Source organism: Vollenhovia emeryi, unplaced genomic scaffold, assembly GCF_000949405.1.
Source record: "Vollenhovia emeryi isolate VEMERY1.0 unplaced genomic scaffold, V.emery_V1.0 DF939133.1, whole genome shotgun sequence".
In the NCBI taxonomy this organism is placed as follows: Eukaryota; Metazoa; Arthropoda; class Insecta; order Hymenoptera; family Formicidae; genus Vollenhovia; species Vollenhovia emeryi.
The window spans coordinates 407,788-428,708 of record NW_011967233.1 but is presented as its reverse complement, the minus strand read 5'-3'; the positions used below and the strand labels follow the sequence as shown (position 1 = coordinate 428,708).

Here is a 20,921-nt window from a genome sequence, read left to right as displayed (position 1 = left end):
CCAAGGGTTAGAAATATTTAATTTCTCTCGTCCGGGATCATTTAATGCTACTCTATCCCCTGCCAGGTCACGTGGCAGCCTCCAAACGTGATATAATTACCAGTCCATCTTCGGAGCGTCTACCCCTGTCTAAGCATTGCTAGAGGCCGAAACCCAAATTGAATCAATCAAGCTTGTATCTGAGCACGTATGTTGCTAATCGAATCGATTCATGTTTCGCCTATACGGAATTTCAACCATCTACCAAAGGATTCATTCGTCTGTACGTACACACGTATGGATGCGCGGGCGCACGTGTGCTAATGACTATTGTGCAAAGATATAGCCATAACCGCAGAATATTAATCGACCGCGCAAGTGTATGGAATAATGATTCATCCGTACGCAACAATTAATAGATACGCAATCCATTGTCACTAGTAATTATATGTGCGATGTGTTATTTAATAATAATAATATTTAACGTTTTACTGACGGCGGCGAGTAAAGATCGTTTTCCAATTAAACGCGCCTGACGAACGTGTTTCTTTTCTATTGCAGGTGATGAGAGCGATACGTTGCGGGGGTTAAAGTGCCTGTGGAGAACGGCGAGGAAGTGGCGAGGTTCGTAAAAATCGGTATCGGGGGCGTACGATCCGGGCAGCGGTAGTGGTAGCGGAGCGGCAGGGGTGAGCGAATTTCATTTACATCAGTGAGAAAACAAAGCGGGATAAAACCGAATAAGCGAGCCAGATCTTGTCTAAAGCTCGCCGAGCATTGATCCGGCGACTCATTTTCGTAAAGAGATGGGATAATCCGCTGTCTTACCGTCTCAGCTTTACATACAACTTATCCCCATTAGCACAAACGCTTATACGCTTAACGTTTTTTTTTTTTACGCGAATTCGACGCTACTGACAACCATTTAATTATTACGCCACGTCAATCAAGGCGTGCCGATTGGATTCGAAATTAAGAATAAAACTGCCCCCCTTTTGTTTCACGTATAGAAAGACCCACGAATTTTTGCGGGATTAAATTTTACCGTCGGCCGCGACGGTTAACGCGACATTCGATACGTCGCATAAATTCGCAATTGTTATTTACTGTCCCTTGGCGACACATCCGATCCTTTCTGCGGCAGCGCGCGCACTATAGTTTACGGCTTCTTATTTACCGCGGATGCTGCCTGGCTTGTGCGACATATCGAGCGACGTGTTATTTACCGGCCACAGCTCACCTTCCACCGAGGAGACCGGCCGATGATTGTTACCGCCCGCGTGTGCTGTAGCTATAACGCGGACGTCGACCGCTTATACCCGCAGGTACTATGGGAGCGGGGGTATGGGGGGCGGAGGAGGGCTACAAGCCACGGACCTCCGGCGAAGGCTCGAGTTCCAGTGTACCGGAGGAACTTGTTCGCAGGGTCTGCGGTCCCTAAGGCACGACAGCTACCATGCTACCGAGGAGAACGCCGCGTGTGACGACTACGAGGACAGGTAACTGATCGTGGATGTCGCGGCGAGGAAATGCGGTCCATTTGTCCAGCGGTCAAATCTGCTTTGCACGTTTCTCCAGCAGTTATCTTAGCCTTCAACGTGTGTAAAATGGAAAGAAAGAAAGAAAGAGAGAGAGAGTAAACTTGCGCGATTCATTGTTTTGTTAATAATATCGATATGACATTCCACGTACAGATGAAAGAAAATTATACACTGACAGGAAAAAATGGTTGCAGTTACCACAATCTCATCTATAATTTATAGTCATTTTAGGAGCCAACCATATTTTTATAATTTTTACTTGTACACTTTTACAGCTGAAAGATATAAAAACTCCGATTGATAGTTAATAAAATAATATAAAGTGACACTCTTTATGGATGAGAAATAATGGATAAACGTAAAGCTTTAAAGGTCTCTAAGGGCCAATTTAACAAACGTCGGTTAACCAGAGTTCAGCCAACTTCCTATCTTTTTCTACGTTGTTCTCTAAGAAGAGACAGAGAATCGATTAACCTTCGGTTAGCAGTTAACCGACGTTTCTGAAACTGGCCCTATAAGATGCAAAAGGATTTGCATAAAGCATTAATGGTCAATAAAATAAGATACAAGTGTTGAGGTAAAATCGCTTATATAATGAAAGAACGACTTCCACTTAGGAGGACTGACCACGAAGCGATCCTCGCTTCCGGTCAGCCTACCTGCACAGGCTGCCGGCGATCGTGCAGGCGCCAGGAGAGCGAAGCGGTTGAGAAAAAGGAGACTCTGAAGCGACGCATGCCCGAATCGGATGAGATCGGTGCGGTGTACCGGAAGCTGCGGCTTTGTCTGGGCCTTTTCGAGCACGCGAGTAAAAACGATGAGGCGGAAGAGGACGACGAAGAGAAGAGGCATCGGTTACGGTGGTGTCGCAGGGGCTTCCGACGAATCGTGGAAGTGGCGACAAGAGCTCTGCTCCTTGGCATCGCGCTTCTCGTCACGCCAGGCAAGTATTCTACCTTCAATAGCATTTCTCTCTCGTGGACGAAAATTCGTATCGGCATTTAGAAAAAAACCCGTTTCGTTAATACAGGATTTATTTCTGTCGTCGCGCAAAGAGCTCGCTTCAGAAATTTCTGTTCGGGTATCTTGAAAACTGCGATAAAAGTCCAGAACCTTGTGTTTTCTCTCGATAACTTAGTTGCTAATACCATGAGTTGTTACTATTATTGGGTTACAACTTCGAAACTATGATAACGCGAGGTCCTGTCGTATCCGGGAATCTCTTCATTTGTCTGCCGGTGCAATCACGCCAGTCTCGCGTTCGTTCCTCAATTAGCGGGGACCGCAAATTAGAGTTCACTAGTTGGCGGGACGTCCGAATGGTCGCTAATGCCATGGCACCGTATCTCACGAAACGGGTCGTTGGTTCTCAAATCCGGCGGACCATAGGCGAACACCAGAGATGGAGAGCTTGCGGCTCGTAATGGGACGTCGACGGAGATCGACAAATGAAGCGAAATAAGCTGGCCGCGTGATCAGATAATGGCTATCGAGCGAGAATACCAAGTGCTCGATCTCCTTAAGTCGGGGAAGATGAAGCGAGTGGCGCGAGATAAGCTCAATTTTCGCGACTGCCTTAACTTAGCTAAGGTAACCGTACGCTTCGAGAGATCACTTTGCGAACATAACTAAATACATGGCTGCAGCAAACTTGAGAGATCAAGTTAAAAAGCTCGTATATCACAACACTTCCACTACCAGAAGAATTAGTTTTATAATTCGTTACTCTCGCGCGGTTACGCAAACATTCATTTGCAGATTGTTCTTTCTTTTGAATGCAAAAATATACTCTATTATCGATGACTAATAAATTATTCCTTTTGTCGTAACACGATTACAAAGGTCGAATTTGTTACAATTTTCGATCGACGACGGACGCGTCTGATTAGATCGTGAACCTCATTCAAACCTGCAATCTCAAATATTCTCCTTTGACGCAGTGCGCGATTCGTGCATTTCAATCTGAAAGAATTTCTCGTTGCAAACCGAAACGGCGCGGATGCATCGTAAAAAAGAGACGGAGCCTTTTATCAATGCTTTGAGTTCGTTTCGACACACCGCAGCTCGGCTGTCCGACGGACAATAATTCTCAGTCAAATGCGAGGCACAATTACAGCCGGGACACGTATAGACACAATATCAGTTTTACTAATATACAATAACGATATTTATACACTTTTGCAAATTCCATAGGATATTTTGAAATGCGCGATGCTTGCAAATTCATTAATTAGATTCAGACTGCGGGGGAAATTGGAGCATTGTACGTTGAATCACGAAATCGTCACGAAAATTATAATTTAAATAAAATAAATACAGTTTTAGAGGGCGAAACCGCAGGGGAGGAGTGCTTTTACACGCGGATCGCGTTCTGTTTTCACAATTATTCCGGCTGAAGTAACACTTTAAATCACGAGAACCTTAATCACGCCGTCGCAATGAGATTACTGACGAAGGGTAAAAAATAAAAACGCGCGCGACACGTTCGCGTTTCAGATATTTTTTTTTAAGCGTACGCACATTACACGAGGACCCTTATATGACGCTCGTTACTCTCATCAGTACGAACAATTTCATTAAAACTCTGGCCTCTCTCACGAAACCTCATTCAAAATGTACGCTTGACTGCATTAACGGCACGTATGCGACGGTAATATAAAAACTCGCATTACTCTGCAATTTAAATACATATAATTTCGCTACTCCAACTGTATACATTTATTTATATTGAATATATATATATAATCGTGAGTATACATTATATATCAATTATACATATGTATAATTAATTACACAAATAATAATTATACGATATTGTTCGGGAGGAACCTGATTTCTCTTTTACGCTGCGAAACTTGTTATCGAATAGCATTGCGACGGGATGGGTTTCAGGTGAAATGTTGCACGTGGAAAACGACAAAAAGTGCATTAAACGTGTGTAAGTAAGCGCTGAAATGCCGGACACAGTTGGGAACGTTTATCATAAATGAAGTAAATATCGGGACGTTGCTTATGAAGTGTCGTTTTTAATCAAAATCAAACGCTCCAATTAATAATGCTGCGGTTTTTCCACGGCGGGCTTCATTAATTTTCGTGGCTACGGTATGTACATTTTACGCGCATATGTAAGCGAAATAAAATTTGCGACGTGCGTACAATATCGGAATAAATCATTTAAAATATTTTAAATGAAATAATTGAAACAGAACGCACATTTTTGTATAGGGGGGGGAGGAGGGAGGAGGGAAGATTCCCTTAATTAAATTTCCCACTTTTGCGCCGACATTACCGCGTTAATATTTCTATGTATAATCGAGTCGAGCGTGTCCCTATATTTAAGAATAACGTATTGCAATATTCGTGAAACCGTAACAGCGGGAAACGTGGCAACGCAAGTTTGGGACAAATCGCTTCCCCTTTTAAGGGCTTCGTGAACGCGATAAATTTCTCTTTAACGTACAATAGCGTGTCCCGAGTAGGATGCATAACTCTATAAATTCCGTGGAGTTTGTGTCTCCGCGTGTGTGCGCGTTGCGGGGACGGGCGATTACGATTTCTTCCTCATAGCGAGCATCAAAGCGTCGCGAATGGCGAGCCATGAAACTCGTTACAAACGACGCGCTGTGCCGACCTGGAGGGTATATGTTGCCCTTGGTTGGAGCCCCGTCGCGCACGGGAAACCCGCGATCGATCGACAGGCCTCAAGATAACACTCGACGACAGCGTGACCGGCCATGATCGACATTCCGCGACGTTGTCGTCAACAGACAATGTGGAGCACCGAGATTCTGGGCCGATGCCCGTATTTTTGCGCGAGTGACGCTGCACGGAGGACTGGCGTAGTCAGCGATCAGCATTCTCTCTTTGCGGGGAGAATTTAGCCGAGCTCTCAACGCGCCTCATTTTCGCGCGCGATATCCTCAACTCGACAAGTTCACGGCGGAATCGTTAACGGCGGGCGGATAAACGCGATTTTATATCTGTTACCGACAGGCGCGGCATTCTCGCGCGTATGAAAATCGTAATAGCGCGCGCGTAAATTTAAGTATCGACGATACTTTTAGTAGAGGGTCCGCGGGTGTCGGGTCCTCAAAGCGACAGCTCCCTCGCACGAGAGAGGATTTTCGCGTTTTACCCGCGTCGAGCCCGAGTTGCATTTACCGGTTTTGTTTATACGAAATAATTAAAACCTATCTTCGAATCCTGAGCTCATTAAGGCAACAGTATACTCGTTAGCTCCGCTTAATTGTTCTACCTTCCGCTTCATCCAATTGGATATCTTGTGCGCGGAGCCGCCCCAACACACACCTGGCTACTTAGCTTACACGAGGTACGAGCTGATGGAATGGCTCGCTAATTTCACGCTTCGCCGCTATCTGAAAATTCGTTGGCTAAGATGAGGAGCTGCTTCGTGGGCTTGTTTCAACATTCTCGTGCTCTCGAGGTGAACGCGAACGGCGTAAACGCACCAAAATACATTAAATCCTCACACAGTTTTCAATAAAAAAATTATAGCTTTAAATGACTCGCGTATAATGTGATTAAATTAACACATTTATATGTGCGGTTTATTTGAGAAGTTACTTAAAATTGTGTAATATTAAAAAATTCTTTGCACAGAATTTATTAATATCTCCATTGAGAAAGAGAGCGGAAATCTGAAAGCGGGTTTTAATGCAATATCCGTTTCAGTTTGTTAAAACGCAGGAGCGAGATATTTTATTTCGAAAGAAAATATTTCGCTTTCGTACCGAGCGGAGATAAACGAAATTTTTCGCATTTCGCGTCCCCGTGCAAGCAGCTGCATACATATTCCCCGCAGAACATTCAAATGAATTGCTCAATCTGTTTATCTCGCCGGGAAAAACAACCGCGAAATAGAAGGCGGGTTGCCAAAACGACGTGGAAGTGATTCCGTCTAAACCTCCTCACTCGTCGAGTTAACGGGCTGCGAAACGGAAAAGTCTCTGCCGCGCATAAAGCAAATTTACGCGCCGATTGCTCGCCTCTCCCGCGGATCTTCCGATGATCGGTTAATACGACCCGACCAACTTTTCCCCGACCGCGGGGTCGACAAGCAAAATAATTCCCGACGCGTTCGCCTCGCGTGCGCACGAATTATTAAACGCGCGAGCTTTATCGCGCGCGCCGGATCGGCTTGTACGGGCCGAGCGATCCGCGCTGATACCGTTGCCGCGGGTATAATGTAGGAACGCGCGATTATCGCAATTAGACCGGCAATTTTGCATTATCAAGGGACGTGTATCGTCCCGGTCGGCCTCGCGACAACGCGTTGCGTAAAATCCTGGAAGAACGAAGGAAGACCCGCCTCCACGCGTACTTTGGTACATCAATATTTTAACATTCGCATTTGAACGCAAATTAATGTCCGCGCGAAGATGGAGGATAAATGTTGTATTTCACGGTGCGCAGGTACGATTTTTTTCCCAGGCTTGTTCAACGGGCAAATTAACGAACGTCATGCGCGCGTATCGCAACACCATGATGATTATAATTATTATCTGCACACGTGTACACGAAGCGCACGATGAGAGGCTTTATTTCGCTTAGCCGAGATAACGAGGTGTTCGCGTCGCGTACACGCGCCCGCACGCTGCAGACAGACCGTTGAAAATTTAATAACAAGTAACAATAAAAACGGTTATTTGGACGCCGCGTTATCCCCAGGAGGACCCGCCGACAATGGCGATAATGGCCGCGCAAATGTGCGCCGGTTGCTCGCGTCCAAGTCCGGATTATTATTCGCGCCGCGTACACACCGAGGGGGCGGATTAAAACGAGGGGTTGCTGCATGATCAGAGGCGCGGTGGGTGTTATGCCGATTTTCTCGTGCAATATCAATAGTACCGTCACGGCTCCGTCCGACCCCGTTTTACGTTAACAACGCGGGGCCGCGCGACCACGTCGATCGCGTTTTGGCTTTCGCGACAACGCGGAGGGGTTTAATTTCACGTTGAATCGACAAAGCTTTCGACTGGCTTTGGGCCCGAGCAGAAAGATTGTCGTAGCTGTTTACGATACCGTCGCAAGACGTAAGTCGGCGTCGAAAGTTAACGCGCAAAGAATTGTCGTAAACGCATATCGCCTCGCGACTCAACGAATGAGATGAATGCGACGCCGGTCTCTGTTTATCATTTGGCAGGTAAAGGGCCCGAGTAGAAAGATTGTCGTCACCGATTCCGTCGTAGGACTTAAGTCGCAAGTCGGAAGTTAACGTACCAAGAATTGTCGTAGACGTGTCGCCTCGCGACTCGACGAATGAGATGTGATACGACAATTCTTTGTGCGTTGACTACCGATACCGACTTACGTCTTACGATGGAATCGTAAACGGTTACGACAATCTTTCTGCTGGGGTCCCAAATGATAAATAGAGATCGGTATCGCGATGCAAGCAATTCTCGATCTTTCGGGACGGTTTTCCGAAACGTTCCCGCTATCTCGCGATACCTACGTTACGTTTAGATCGGGAGTATCGTAGGTATGACACAGGAGTTAGCGTGACCTCTCTCCTCTACGACCTCGCTGTCGAACGTTACCGCGAGCCGCGCTCGTACGTACATACGTCCCTTATCGAAAACTGCCTTTGGCGAAACGTCGAACTATCGATGGCTCACCGGGGCCAGATGTCGAGAAGCCGCGATCCATGATATTACACAATGCATACGTAATGCACACGCCGGCTTCGATGCGGCTTCGCGACCTGACGTGTCCACATCCGTCCGTGGCGGATATGCATCGCGAGAGCTTGTATCACGAGACATCTGGGCATATTGATGCGGCAGCGACAGAATCATTTAGCGACATTCTCGACTTTGGTTTGTATCTGAAAGCGGGAATCTATCCGAATGTGTCGTATAATTTACGACAACGTAGATAACATCGAATTAAATGAAACTTCATCAGAAAATTTGTCAAATATCATTTCGCTGCGATTCGCTGCAGATAACATCGTGTAAGGAAGGTAAAAATATTTAACAAATATCACCATGGTGTTAATAATAACGACGGACAAATACGATGCGTGGAAGAACCGTGGCGGCGCCTCGGTTCGACGTAACACAATTTCGTTGAAATTCCCGCTCGTACTTTTTTGACGGTGGAAGCACATGCGATTCAGAACTCATCCGGCGGCGTGTCCGTAGGGCTGTCGCGAAACGCGTTTCGGGGAATTTGCGCCCGGGGAGAGATTTATTACGCTCCCCTTTGTCGCGCGAGCACCGAAAACGTGTCCGTATTTGCAACGCGAAGGATCGCAAAAGGGATAGGTATCAAAGTCGCGTCCATTATTTGAAATGGATATCATCGTGTTCCATCCGACCGCGGTCTGTCTTTTCCCTCTACGTGCGACGCGAGACAACGCGACGCGCGATTCTCTGCCCTTGATGTTAGCGATTTTGCCGGCGGTTTTGGTCGCCGGCTTTTCCGAGGAAATCGCACGGCCGACGTTGCAGCATTATGCTTTGATGCGAGCGCGCAACGCGAGGCTTGACGACTGTTCCTAAAGTTCGCCGGGCATTAAGCGAAGTCATACGGATGCGCGGTCTACGCCAAAAGGGGAGAGGCGCGCCCGTTTCGCGCAATTTCGCGTCTGCATAATGGCGAAGTCGCATTTTGGATGAACACGAACAATTGTGTACGTATTGTGTCGGCGTTGTCGCTCGGCGTAAAAATTCCAAAGTATTTGCAGCTCGCGTGTCGACTGATGGATATTGCGATAATTCAATGTTACAATGTAATTACTGTCAACGGCGTCTCGAAACGCTCGAAATGCATTTTATAGTCTCTCTTGAGAAAAGTTGGCGGCGATTAACGTTGTACTTTTAAGTCCTGAATAGTCGTGGGACATCAATCAAGTATAGCGGTCGTTTCGTGACAAAAATCCGACCGTAATGGTACCGCCGCATTAGGAACTCGTGGAGAACAGTAGTTCGTGAAGTAGTAAAAAGCGCACGAATGCGGCAGCTGTTTACCGCAGTGAAACGTTAATCGCGACGATCGTGACGCAGCAACGAAAAGGCGAAGATAAAACGAAAATGTAAGGGCCGCGACAGATTCGTCCGAAAGTTTGCTTGTCAGCAGTCAGATCGATATTTCCTAGTCGCCAACTTTTCTCCAGACGCAAAGTAGATCGGCTGTCATTCCCGATTTGTGTCCCCTCGACCGATAGAGCTTCTTGCGACACGAACTTTGCGATTACTTTGCGCGGATAGCAGACTGCGCTGACATATATTTCTGCGAATCAGTTTAAGAGTATTTGGAGTTCGGTTCCCCCTAGTTGCTCGCCACAACAGACTCTCCTTTTGTTCGCCTCGGGCATTTGACAAGCCCCACATATCTCACGTCTCTTATTCCGCGGTGTCCCCGAGACGTTTGAATAATACGAACACTCTTAAACAAAACTAAAAAGTCACATTAGCGTCATATTCGCGCCTCGTCCGTATTCGATATTTTCTGTGTACACCATATACATCTCGCGCAAAGTTGTTTGGTTGGAAAGTAAACGGTGCGCAGCGAGCCAGCGGCGAAAGTAATATTCAGTGGCAGGACGTAGAAACTTGCCATCCAGAAAACTGAAAGCGTTTTGAATTTCAGATATCAATTTATCCAATAGCGGCTCGCCCCCCCCCCTTCCCCCTAATCCGTCGCGTTCGTCGCTCGCGCTAAGAACATTAATTATCCCGGAGAAGTTTCTTCCTCAGGCCCGCCCGTATTATCCTCGCTGACGTGTTTACCACCGTCGTTTCACCACGTCACGCTGTGCCGGCTACTTTTTCCACCCTGGGACGACGTTCCCCGATATAATTTATAGCGATATCTCTCCCAGTCGCGCGCCAATCGTAAACAGGGTATAAGACCAGCAAGAACACGAATGTATCGAAGTATGTTAACTATCCGTCGACATTGCGCTCGCGCGCGCGCGCGCGCGAGAGAGAGGGCGGCGAGCGAAATATCATCGTTATCATCGCGCGACACGCCGGAGACCGAGAGGGGGTTTCTCGCACGGGTCGGCGTATCTTGAGCACACGGAGAGCAGGGTCGTATTCGATCTTATTCGACATAGCGTGGAGGTTAATGCGAAGTTAATCTCGCACGACGCCTCCGCCACGTGCGGCACCGGGCTTTCCCGACCTGGCCCGCGGAAAGGAGCGACAACCGCTGGCCCTGATTTACCTTTAATGGCTTTTAATGCCTTCCCGCCGCGCCGGGGACGGCCCGCCCCTCGCGGTTTTTTTCTGCCGCCGCGAGAGACTCCCTCGCGGCAAGAATTATGAGCTTTCGCTGCTCAAACGTCTTTTGCGAGCGAGATGGAGGCGCGGGATGTTACGATTAATTTTTCCAAAAGCGTCCCGGTTCGTTTTTCTACCGTCAGTCCCATAGCGATTTAAAGCAACGCCGCGTTACTTAATGCGGATGTAGTTTAAAAAGTCAAACGCTCGTTATATTAACAACAAACGTAGATGAGTCAAGGACCAAAGAAACAATATAAGATGTCATTAAAGATCTACTGTCTATTGTCCAGTGATGAATTTAAATATTGTATACATTCGACTTCACGGAGTCTTCAGCACAATAACCAGCAGGGATCAAATTAATTTCATTTGCCACAATTGTTAGATCTGATTTTTCGCCACTTCTTATACTGCTGTAGGTTGATTTTTAAATACGAGAACGTGTAACGTGCGATCCCCTCGCGGCAGAGAAGAGCGTTATTGCGAAATTATAAAAACGTAATTTAAATATTGTTCATATATTTCACATACATTTTTAGTATATTTCTGACATATATGATATTAGATCTGATTTTTTAAATAGAATTTTTATATACCAAATGTATGAAATATATTACCATATATTTTCACCTACTTTATGAAATCTATATTTTTCATAATGGGGAAATCGCACTGGCGATTGATAACGACAGTAATTAAGACACGGCAATATCTAAACTTGCCGCTTATTTAATCCCCAACTATTCTTTATCATGTCACTAACGACCGATAACTGTCTCTGTTTCAGGACTCTGTCAGCAAGACGCGGTGCACATCACGGCTATCCTCGGAGAGAGCGTTGTCTTCAACTGTCACGTAGAGTTCCCCGGTGAGCACCCAGTGCCCTACGTTCTCCAATGGGAGAAGAAGGTAGGCGACACGGTACGATATCGGACGATATCGCCTCTGCTCTCTATATCCGTGAGTTAAAAAGACGGGGGCACTCCACGGGAGCGCCGCGCCTCTGGTACCAGCAAGCTGCCGGTGTACCGTCGCGACACATTTTAAACGACGCGAGAATCATTCTACGTCACATCGAGCGAAAAGTCTTCTTTCGCTTCGCTTCGCTTCCTCGAGCAATCGATGCGTACGAAATCGTAAACGCGACGCTATTAACGTCCTCGTGGCGCTTAACGTCCCTTCTTTTTCCCTTCCGTCGAGACATAGTCGCACAATCACCCGATGACGTATCAAATAATGATAGTGGTAGCGCAATATAAAGCAATAACGGCAGTAATGGAAAGATCGAGGTTCTTTTTTTTCGATCTCGCTTAATCCGGAGACGCACTCCATGAGATATCGTAAATTTCTTCGGGTGGAAATCCACTGGAATTGTCGCAGTTCGCTCGATGCGCGCTCACTCCCGCGGAAAGAAATTTGCACTTCCGAGACTCCTTTTTTAATTCCCCGATTAAACGTTGCATAATCGCGAATTGGGGCGTGAAGAGGCAATATGGAGAGAGCACGCGGATACGACGCGCCCCGGCCTGTCCTGCCCGAATAAACAGTTATTTCTACGAGTTCCGCGACCTAGCTTCTCTTTCGGACCGTTATAAAGTCAATGTCCCACTTTTAGAATTTTTATATAATTGTGAGTAAATGCTAACTCTTCAAAAAAAAATTCTAGAGCTCTCGATACGCCTCTAAAAAATTGTCTGGCGCCTCGACAGTTATCACGAGACTCAAATCGACTCTAATTGAAATAAGAAAATCAAAATTATTAACTTTGCAAACCGTGCAGTTATCTATTATCTTTTATTGGAATCTTTATATCTAACCGTCGGAATTTTTCCTTTCCGTCGCGATAAAATTGACGAACAATAAATCCCACCGGTTGTTCGAAAAATTAGAGAAACCTTTACTGACCGTACATTTACGGGATTTAGCAATTTTTCCCGACTTGCATGGGGTAGCGTCGATGGCGCCGGGCAACGCCGTCAGCGATTTCCTTGGAATATCCGCGCAAAATGATTTTACAGCGTGAACACGAATGAATTCACATACGGTTACACGTGCTGGCGAGCTTGTACCAGTGAGGCAGAGCGCAGCGGAGGGCACACGTTTTTGAAATGTTACTGCAACGTTATTGTTACTGAGAGAACTTTAAATTGGCCGTATATTTACGATTTGTTGGCTTACGCGCTTACGTTCTTCCGTTTGTCGTGTTTTGTATATCTTTGAGTTTTGTTCGGTGGAACCGACAACGGCGAACGGGACGCGCCTCTCGTTCGCGCGAGCGAACGAGCGAGCACCGCCGCAAATTACTCGCTCGAGTAGAATAAAAATGAAGTAACGTACTTTTACGTTGTACCACACGTTGTATTCTCGTCCGGACTGGAGAGGGCAGAGCACATTAACGTAACACCAATTAACGGCGTCATCCGATCATTCAATTCCGTACTTACATGAATTGCAGTTCATAAAGCGCGAACGACCTTTTTTTCCATTCATCTCATGTGATGACCACATTATCATCGCGATATACGTAATATGGAGCCCGGCGACGCGGGTGCGCGACGAAAATGAGCGATACGGACGTTAATCACCGGACGAATCGAGAGCTGCTTGAAAAATAGCGAGAGCGGTCCGTTGCAAAATGTCATTTCTCGTTCCTGGCGGCGCGGCGCATCGGAAACTTGTTACCGCGAATCGCTCTCGTGAGATGAAAAATTAAGGATCATCGTCGGTGTATTCGCTTCATCGATACCCGGGCTCTCCATTGGCATCATAATCCGCCGATAGATCAATCTCCTTCGAGTACCCGCCAGGATTTTCATTGACGATAATACGGTTTACGCGCGGGGATGTAAAACGCAGCGCGTTTTGCAGGCCGCGCGCGGAACCGCTAAGCCTCTTTCCCGCGCGCGCGAATCACCGGTGACGTATCGCGACTTTTCGCGAGTGCTCGCGCACGCTCGATGACATTCTCGTGCTAGATTTTTCATGGAGATTTCGTTGCACCGTTTCGAGAGAAAGACAGCGAAAGGACCGACCGGTCGTAACGCGTGTACTTTGAACGCGTGATTTGGTGTCCGTGAAAACCCACGTTCGTAGAATCGTCGGGACGTCACTCGTCCCGATTTTCTTCTCCATTAAACGTACAAGCGTCCGACATAGTACACGTTTACGACTCGTCGCGGCTCCTTCGAACGACGAGCTCGCCGTTTCACGAATCTCCGCGATATTACGAAGCGAGAGAAGCAACGAAGCGTCCTTCTCCGAATCTTGGGATTTCGCTTGTCGATTGTCCGCGTGTTTCTTATATTTCACAAAAATTTGCACGCTTTCTGTAATATCTTTAAAGTTTATTTCGAATTTTACATCATCTCGTGACACGGTAAAAATATAGCAGACGCAAGGAGGACATTAGTCCCTTTATCTTTAACCCTTTGAGGCATAGTGGAACATACGCTGTCTCACCTTTTTCTTCTTCATTTGTAATCATTGAAATACTGATAATATATTTATTTTGACTTTTTGGGCCAATTTAGCCTCTTCATACCAGAAAAATATCTCTTGAACGTAGTTCGAAGAATTTAATTTGGTGTATAATATAATATTAAAAATATTAAAAATTTAAAACCCTTTATAACCGACTCTCATATGTAAATTAAACATTTTTTAAATATTCTACCATATAGGATCAGCCATTTTAAACTTGAAAAATCAGACTTCAGATTTATAATAATTATGATAAGCGACCTGAAACATCTCCGAGTACAAAGTTTTAAAAGAATCGATCGGACAGAAATGTCTGCCTTAAAAGGGTTAAGTCGCGGAATGACGTTCGTGATATCGATACAGAAATGATGAAACGGTGCGATACTTCGCTCGGAATCGGGAACGAAAGCATTTCCCGCTCTTTGAGTTCCATCTCCGACGTCTGCTTTGACTCCTCCGTTTCTTTTAATGCATCAACGTCCGGTTTAAGTATCTCGCGCGCGCGCGGTTCGCCCGCGAAAACGGCCAGCTCGTCCATCACGAAACAATGTGGAGTAGTGCACTTTCCCACTTCTATCTCGGGGGCGGAAAATTGAAAAATCATGTCTCTGTCTCCTCTAACCTCTGGTGCCTTGCATGCCGTTGTACGCTGGCGCACGCGGTGGTGGCGGATTTAATCGAAGGGGAGAAAAAAGCCGCGCGTCGCGTGTCGCATGCCGTGACACATGCACGCGCGACTGTCGCATAAAAAATACGATGTTATCGCCGGACGCGCAATTAGATCGCGCAATCGCGGCGTTCGGCTCGCCGTAAATTACGCGATCCGGATCTCCCGCGGTGATCTCGCAGCTGTGAAAACCAGCGGCGACCCTCCCGACGATCGTCCGGCACCACCATCGCATGATTGTACCGTAGAGAATTCTGCCTGCTAAGTAGCTGTGACGTAAACCATGTGGATGTATCGTAGTCGCGAATTTGTGGCACTTATCGCTCTCTCCCTCGCGATCAATAGTCGAAATATCTCGCTAATCCGGAGCTCGAGCTCGCCGGTGCCGAGATATCATCTCGTCGAGCGGGGTGTATGCGCGCATAATGCCGCGAAATAAATTGATTAAAATTAAAGCGACGCCGCGCACAGAGGGCGGTGCGGGGACCAACGCGATCGGACGCGAATCACGGCGTCGGGGCGTTATTTGCGTCATGTGTCGGCGAGCGGAGATCGCCTGTATCGCGGGGGAGACGGGGGAGGGGACCGCGTAAAAATAGCAATATTTTCGAACGCGCGATTAAAATGCGGGCGGAATAAATGCCGGCATGGCCTAGCGCCGGCGGACGCTCCCACGGACTCCGGGGACCTCGATCCGGCGTCACGTCGCCGGAAACGCATTAACCGTGGATTCAATATTGACTTCGCAAACCTGCCATCGTAATTAATTAATCGATCGATCGGCCGAGTGCGGAAGACAATACCCGTGATCGGCGCTCGACTTCGGGCCCGAACCCGACGACGTGATCTTAGCCCGCGCCTCGTACTTGAGCACGCGTGCTCGCGTGCTCTTCGCGCCCGCAGTTCGTGCTCGAGAGAGCGCGAGCACGACTCCATAATGATCGGCGGCAAACGGAGAGAGCGGGCACATGCACACGGTGGCCGTTCAGGTACCGTGCGAGCGCACTTCCGACGTGGGATCGATATGATAGAAATTAATCGCGAGTGTAATCGTGTCGTTGCCCTGACGGTTACCGCATATCGAACGTCACGAGTGCACGCGACTCCACAAGCGAGTCCCGCGAGTAACGCGGCGGACAGACGGTTTTATTTCGACGCTATTGTACCCGCGCCGAATTCCGCCCGCGACTACGGCTTGATTTAATCGAATGTCAATTTGCCGGATAATCGCTGTGTTTGCAATCGACATGGACTGGGAGGGGATTTTGATATAAAGGGAACCAAATGTTTCCTTTCAATATTTTCGAAATACATTGTCCTTATATATCCATAGTAATAAATAGGAGTGTACCTTCGGGCAGATACGCACCAGGACGCACCACTTATTTAACTTTCGGCGAGAAAAATCACGGGCTAGACCAGGATTCGAACCTGGGGACCTTCCCCGCTTGCCAGGCGAATGCTCTTCCAACTGAGCTATCCAGGCCCATTCATATATGAGATAAAATGTACTTGTAATAATGAGCTAGAAATAAGGAAGCGTGAAAATATGATTTGTATGAGAAGCGTCGACGAAGCTGGGGATCAAAAGAACGCGGGGCTAATCTTATCTCGACTGTCTATACCTTTGCACGGGGAAGGGGGGGGGGCGACCTCCGACTGTGTCGCAAAAAATTCCAGACCGTCCCACCTCGTCTCAATTCACGTCCAATCGTCCCAGCAATTTTTCTATTAGCATTAATTACCATGTCCCGGCAACTCACCCCCGGGGAGGCGCAAGCCGGCCGGGGGTCAGTTCCGCGTACACAGACGTCCTTTTTACTATCACCTCCTCCCCCGGAAAACGCCTCTGAAAGCGGGAGAGCTTTCCAACGGCGGAAACGACGCGCGCCCCGGCCATTTCCATTTCCAGACGACGACTCGCGGCGACGCAGGGGGCGCGAGCGGGACGAACGGAGGGGTCCGAGGGGGGCGACGCGAGCGGAGGTAGACGGTTGGCACGGCGGAGGGCTGTTTTCTTTTTTACGCGCGGCATCGCTGGAATCTCGCATAAATCACGCGAGAAACCCGGGGCTTTTGAGCCACCCTCCTTCACCGTCTCGACCATCGGCCCCTCTCGCGATTCGAACCTCTCCCCCTCCGTCGCCGATTTCTCTCTCTTTCCCTCGGGCCGTCGCTCTCGCCGCCCCTGCCTTCGTCCTCCTCCTCCCCCCCCCTCCCCCGCCCCGTCTATGGCGCTGCGGCTGACAACTAATTTCTCTTCCCGGCTGACTTTTTGCACCCCCGCGCTCGTCCAGGGCGCGAAACTGCCCCCTCGCATCTCCCCCACCCCCCTGGACTACCATTTTTTCGTGGCGTGCGGGAGACGCACTTGCAGGCTCGATTGCAATTACCGGCGATAATTAAAAGGCTACGATTCATAATTAAGAGACTCGAAAAAATCCTTAGTGAAAAGGCGAGACCCGCGACTGCCTCTCACGGAGCTCAGTTTCGCGTCTTTGTCTCGTATACGAAATAGCTCCTACCGCGGTGAAAAATATCTGGGTGAAAGAAATTTTCTCACGAATACCGCCATTCACCGTAGGGACGCGAGGCCGCTTCTCGACGAGGTATTTTTCACGTCGGGATCACATTTATTGGCATTTGGCCAGGCTTGGAACCAATTTTGGAAGCCGCGGTGCCGAGTGAATCAAGCACCGATCGTTTATCATGCGCATCCATGTTATTGTTTGCTTTTCTGCGCGAGGCAAATAAATTTAGTATACCGCGAAACGCGTGGTTATCGATGGTACACGTTACCCGTGGCGTCCATCGTAATGAATAGAAGACGAACGCGGGGGCCCTCGCTGCCGGCTCGGCTCGGCTCTGCTCGGCGCAGCGCGCCGCTAACTGATTCGATGGATGAAGAAAAAGCACTCTCATAAATTGCGGCGGCGCATTCCTCCGTATCGCACCTGCGATTCGGCACCCCCGATGCGGCCGCGGAGAGAACACGATGTTTTACCTCGACCCCTGCGCGGCCGAGACCTGCGAGGACCGCCCTCCCTTTCGCGCGCCCTTGGAAATTTATTCGCTCGTCGATAAATCCGGCGAAAGCGTGCGTAAAAGTCGCGGGGATAACTTTGCGATGGCGCTTTTTTTTTACGAGCGCGATCCACCCGCGCCACGGCGAGGCGACGCGTTTTACTCGCCCTTCGAGCAGCCCTCGCGAATCGCGCGCGGACGAATCCGCGAAACGAACGAATTCGCATGAAAGATCCGTCGACATTTGTCGCGGTTTGCGGGCTCTACCTGCCGGGTTCTGCCGTCTCTCTTTCGCAACGCGGAAGAGAAATGCAAGTTGTCGCAACCGTGACTAACGTTTCCGACTCTCTCTCGGGCTTTCCATCCCTTTATTCCGCGTCGCTCCTTTTTATCCGTTTTCCCTTTTAACTATTCCGTGTATGCGCGAGAAGAGTCACCTCTGATTAAATTACCTCAAGACAAATAAACATACACACACACACACACACATATGCACGCACATGCGCTAGGCGTAAATTGCATCAAGAGAGTCACGTTGAATAAAGGAAGCTAAAACATAAGCGTGCATGTTTTTTTTAGCGCAACTCTAAGTAAAATTTGCAAACAGAGAAAGAATTTCATACGGTTTGTTTGATCCGTAATACGGATTCTCGCGATGCTGCGTCGGCGAACAAATCGAGCGTTCGCTCCAGATATCTTGGGTTTAATCTCACCGTAAGCGTGATTAAAGGATGGCTCCTGCCTTTTGAGGCCGGCAGCAGAGGCAACGGGGATTAAAAAGGAAGAGGTAAACTGCGTCGAAATTATTTCTGCTTGTTAAAGTCGTAGGGCGGGGAGTTTTTGTACTCGTTCCTCGTAAAGGCCATTCCGCGAGCGCCCGCTGTACGTGCTAATACAAACGTGCAATTTGCATACGCGACAATTTGCATTTATGCCCGCCGCTAACCGGTTCGGCCGCGCGAGCCGGGAGATAAAAAGGGGAGACGCGCGCGAATCCGCCGCTGCCGAAGTGCTGATGCGGAGGAGCGAAATTTCGTAGGGCAGGTTCGTCGCCCCGCATTTTGTAGTCCAGTCGCGCCGGGCTAAAACTTACGCGCGCGCGCGCGCGTTTATTTGTGCAGCCGCCGCGACACGGCATCCGAGTGGCATCCCTTATGAGATTACGCGGCGCCACCGCCAACACACGTGGAAAATTAATGCGCGTTTTCAACGGCGGCGGCGGGGGGAGGGAATTCCCATTGTCGCATCCGCTGGAAAGTTGGCCCCCCCACGGACTTGCTGGAAGGACGAGTCTCGCGGAAGGTTGCCGCGTGTCTTGTTTCACGGGACGAATACACTGAGGCCGGCACAAAAGTACACGATACCGCGCGATAATGAACGCGGTTGAACACCATTATTCCTCGTAGTCATTAATTAATACGAAAGAATAAGGAAGAAAAAAAGATATCTCCGCGGAAGGTTATTCAGAGGCGTTCAAAAGCGCGCTTTACACCGTAATTTAATTAACTCTCGTTTCGGATAAAATACTCGCATTGTCTCCCCGACCTAGCGGCGCGCGCGAGATATTCGATTCGATAATCGCATAATGCCGCGCATTAGTAGCACGTGGCGTGATTTATCTCGAATTATAGGCGAGAAATTACAATTCTCGGACAATTATTCCTATTCGATTATTTCATTTATTTATGAGTTACCTGCGGTCGTCCCCCCATGCCGCGCGGGTAACGCGGTTACCTGCGGGGAGAGCAATCATTTCCCACCATGGAGGCGCGCAATAATAACGAATAATTCTTGGGCTGTAGCGCGAGCTTTTAAATGTTTTTGCAGCGTTACCATTCATCGAGACATGGACCCTCCGATGGAATTACGGCGGCATCGCACAAATGTAAGTGGAGAATGCAAATTAATGCGCGCACTTCGCGGCGAGAATGCTGTGACTCCCATTGTTTCGTTCTCCACCTACCCTCGCGCCCTTCTCGCCGTTGCCGCCGCTTCTTTTACCCTTAACGAGCACCCTCCACCAAGAACGTATGTTTTTCCATAAAGCTAGCCGGTAAATGCGCTCGTTCGTTAATACATCGAAGTAGCTTTCCGTGGGAATAGAGAGAGAGAGGAGGGGGGGGGAGGAGGATGGGAAGAATAAGAGGGAGGGTGGGAGAAAAGCAGGCGGTATTAAATTTGTAAGAAAGGGTTGAAGGGTCGGATGGGCGTAATGGAGGCTCTCCTTCTTGTTTCCCCGCGTACTTCTATTTTGAAAGAAAAGTGCCGCGAGTGGCACCGGATGAGAGGGGGATGCTGGTTGACGACGGTGAGTGGGTGGTGGATATATCTCGTCGCGAATGGAAGAGTAGGGAGGAGTAGAAGGGAGGCACGACGTAATTTAATGAAACAAATGGAGACACGAGTCAACTGCGCAAACACTGGAAGGAGAGACAGGATGAATGGAGGACGAAGGGAGAGAGGGAGGAGCGTGGACCGGTGGAGGACGAGTGAGATGGCGGAAGCCGAGATAGGGAGAAAGCGAGATTGGGGTACGATGGCAGAGAAAGACAGACAGGCAGATAGAGAGAGAGGGGGGGGATGAAGGAGAGAGAGAGAGGACGAAAGACGTGTTTGCGCGCGAGAAAGAGAAATAGAGTCTTCCTGCAATTCAATTTCACTGGCGCTTCCACTCGGGAGGCATTCACCTCTGCCGGAGGGACCGACTTACCCGTCCCGCCGCCGCGTTCAACTCCCCCGCGTCGTCCGCGTTAGAAACCTCTCTGAGGTCTCGGAAAGTTACCCGCAACCTGGCAGATCTCTCTCCCGAATTTCGGTTGAATATTACCCACGTCGTAGACGAGCGTCATCGTTCCTCCTCCCCCCGCGGAGAGCAAGGTGAAACCTCGGCGTTCTGACTATCCATTTCTTTTCCCTCTTGTTCCGTCGACGGATTTAAGCCATGAGGGTAATTATTTTTACATTCTCTCTCTCTCT

At 48.5% G+C, this 20,921-nt stretch overlaps 1 protein-coding gene across 5 annotated transcripts in view; it reads left to right on the top strand.

Annotated features, from left to right (window-relative positions):
• Nucleotides 1-1,323: 1,323 nt before the first annotated feature.
• Nucleotides 1,324-20,921, top strand: part of LOC105567855 (protein turtle) — a 64,815-nt gene continuing 45,217 nt past the window's right edge. For 2 of the 5 annotated variants that reach the window (XM_012023078.1, XM_012023074.1), the window contains exons 1-2: nt 2,041-2,463; nt 11,562-11,695. In XM_012023078.1, coding sequence (XP_011878468.1) covers nt 2,115-2,463; nt 11,562-11,695 — 483 coding nt within the window. In that variant the 5' untranslated portion in view covers nt 2,041-2,114. Of the gene's footprint in view, nt 1,479-2,038; nt 2,464-11,561; nt 11,696-20,921 lie in introns of those variants that run through there. The other 3 variants (XM_012023073.1, XM_012023077.1, XM_012023075.1) reach the window with 3 other exon arrangements.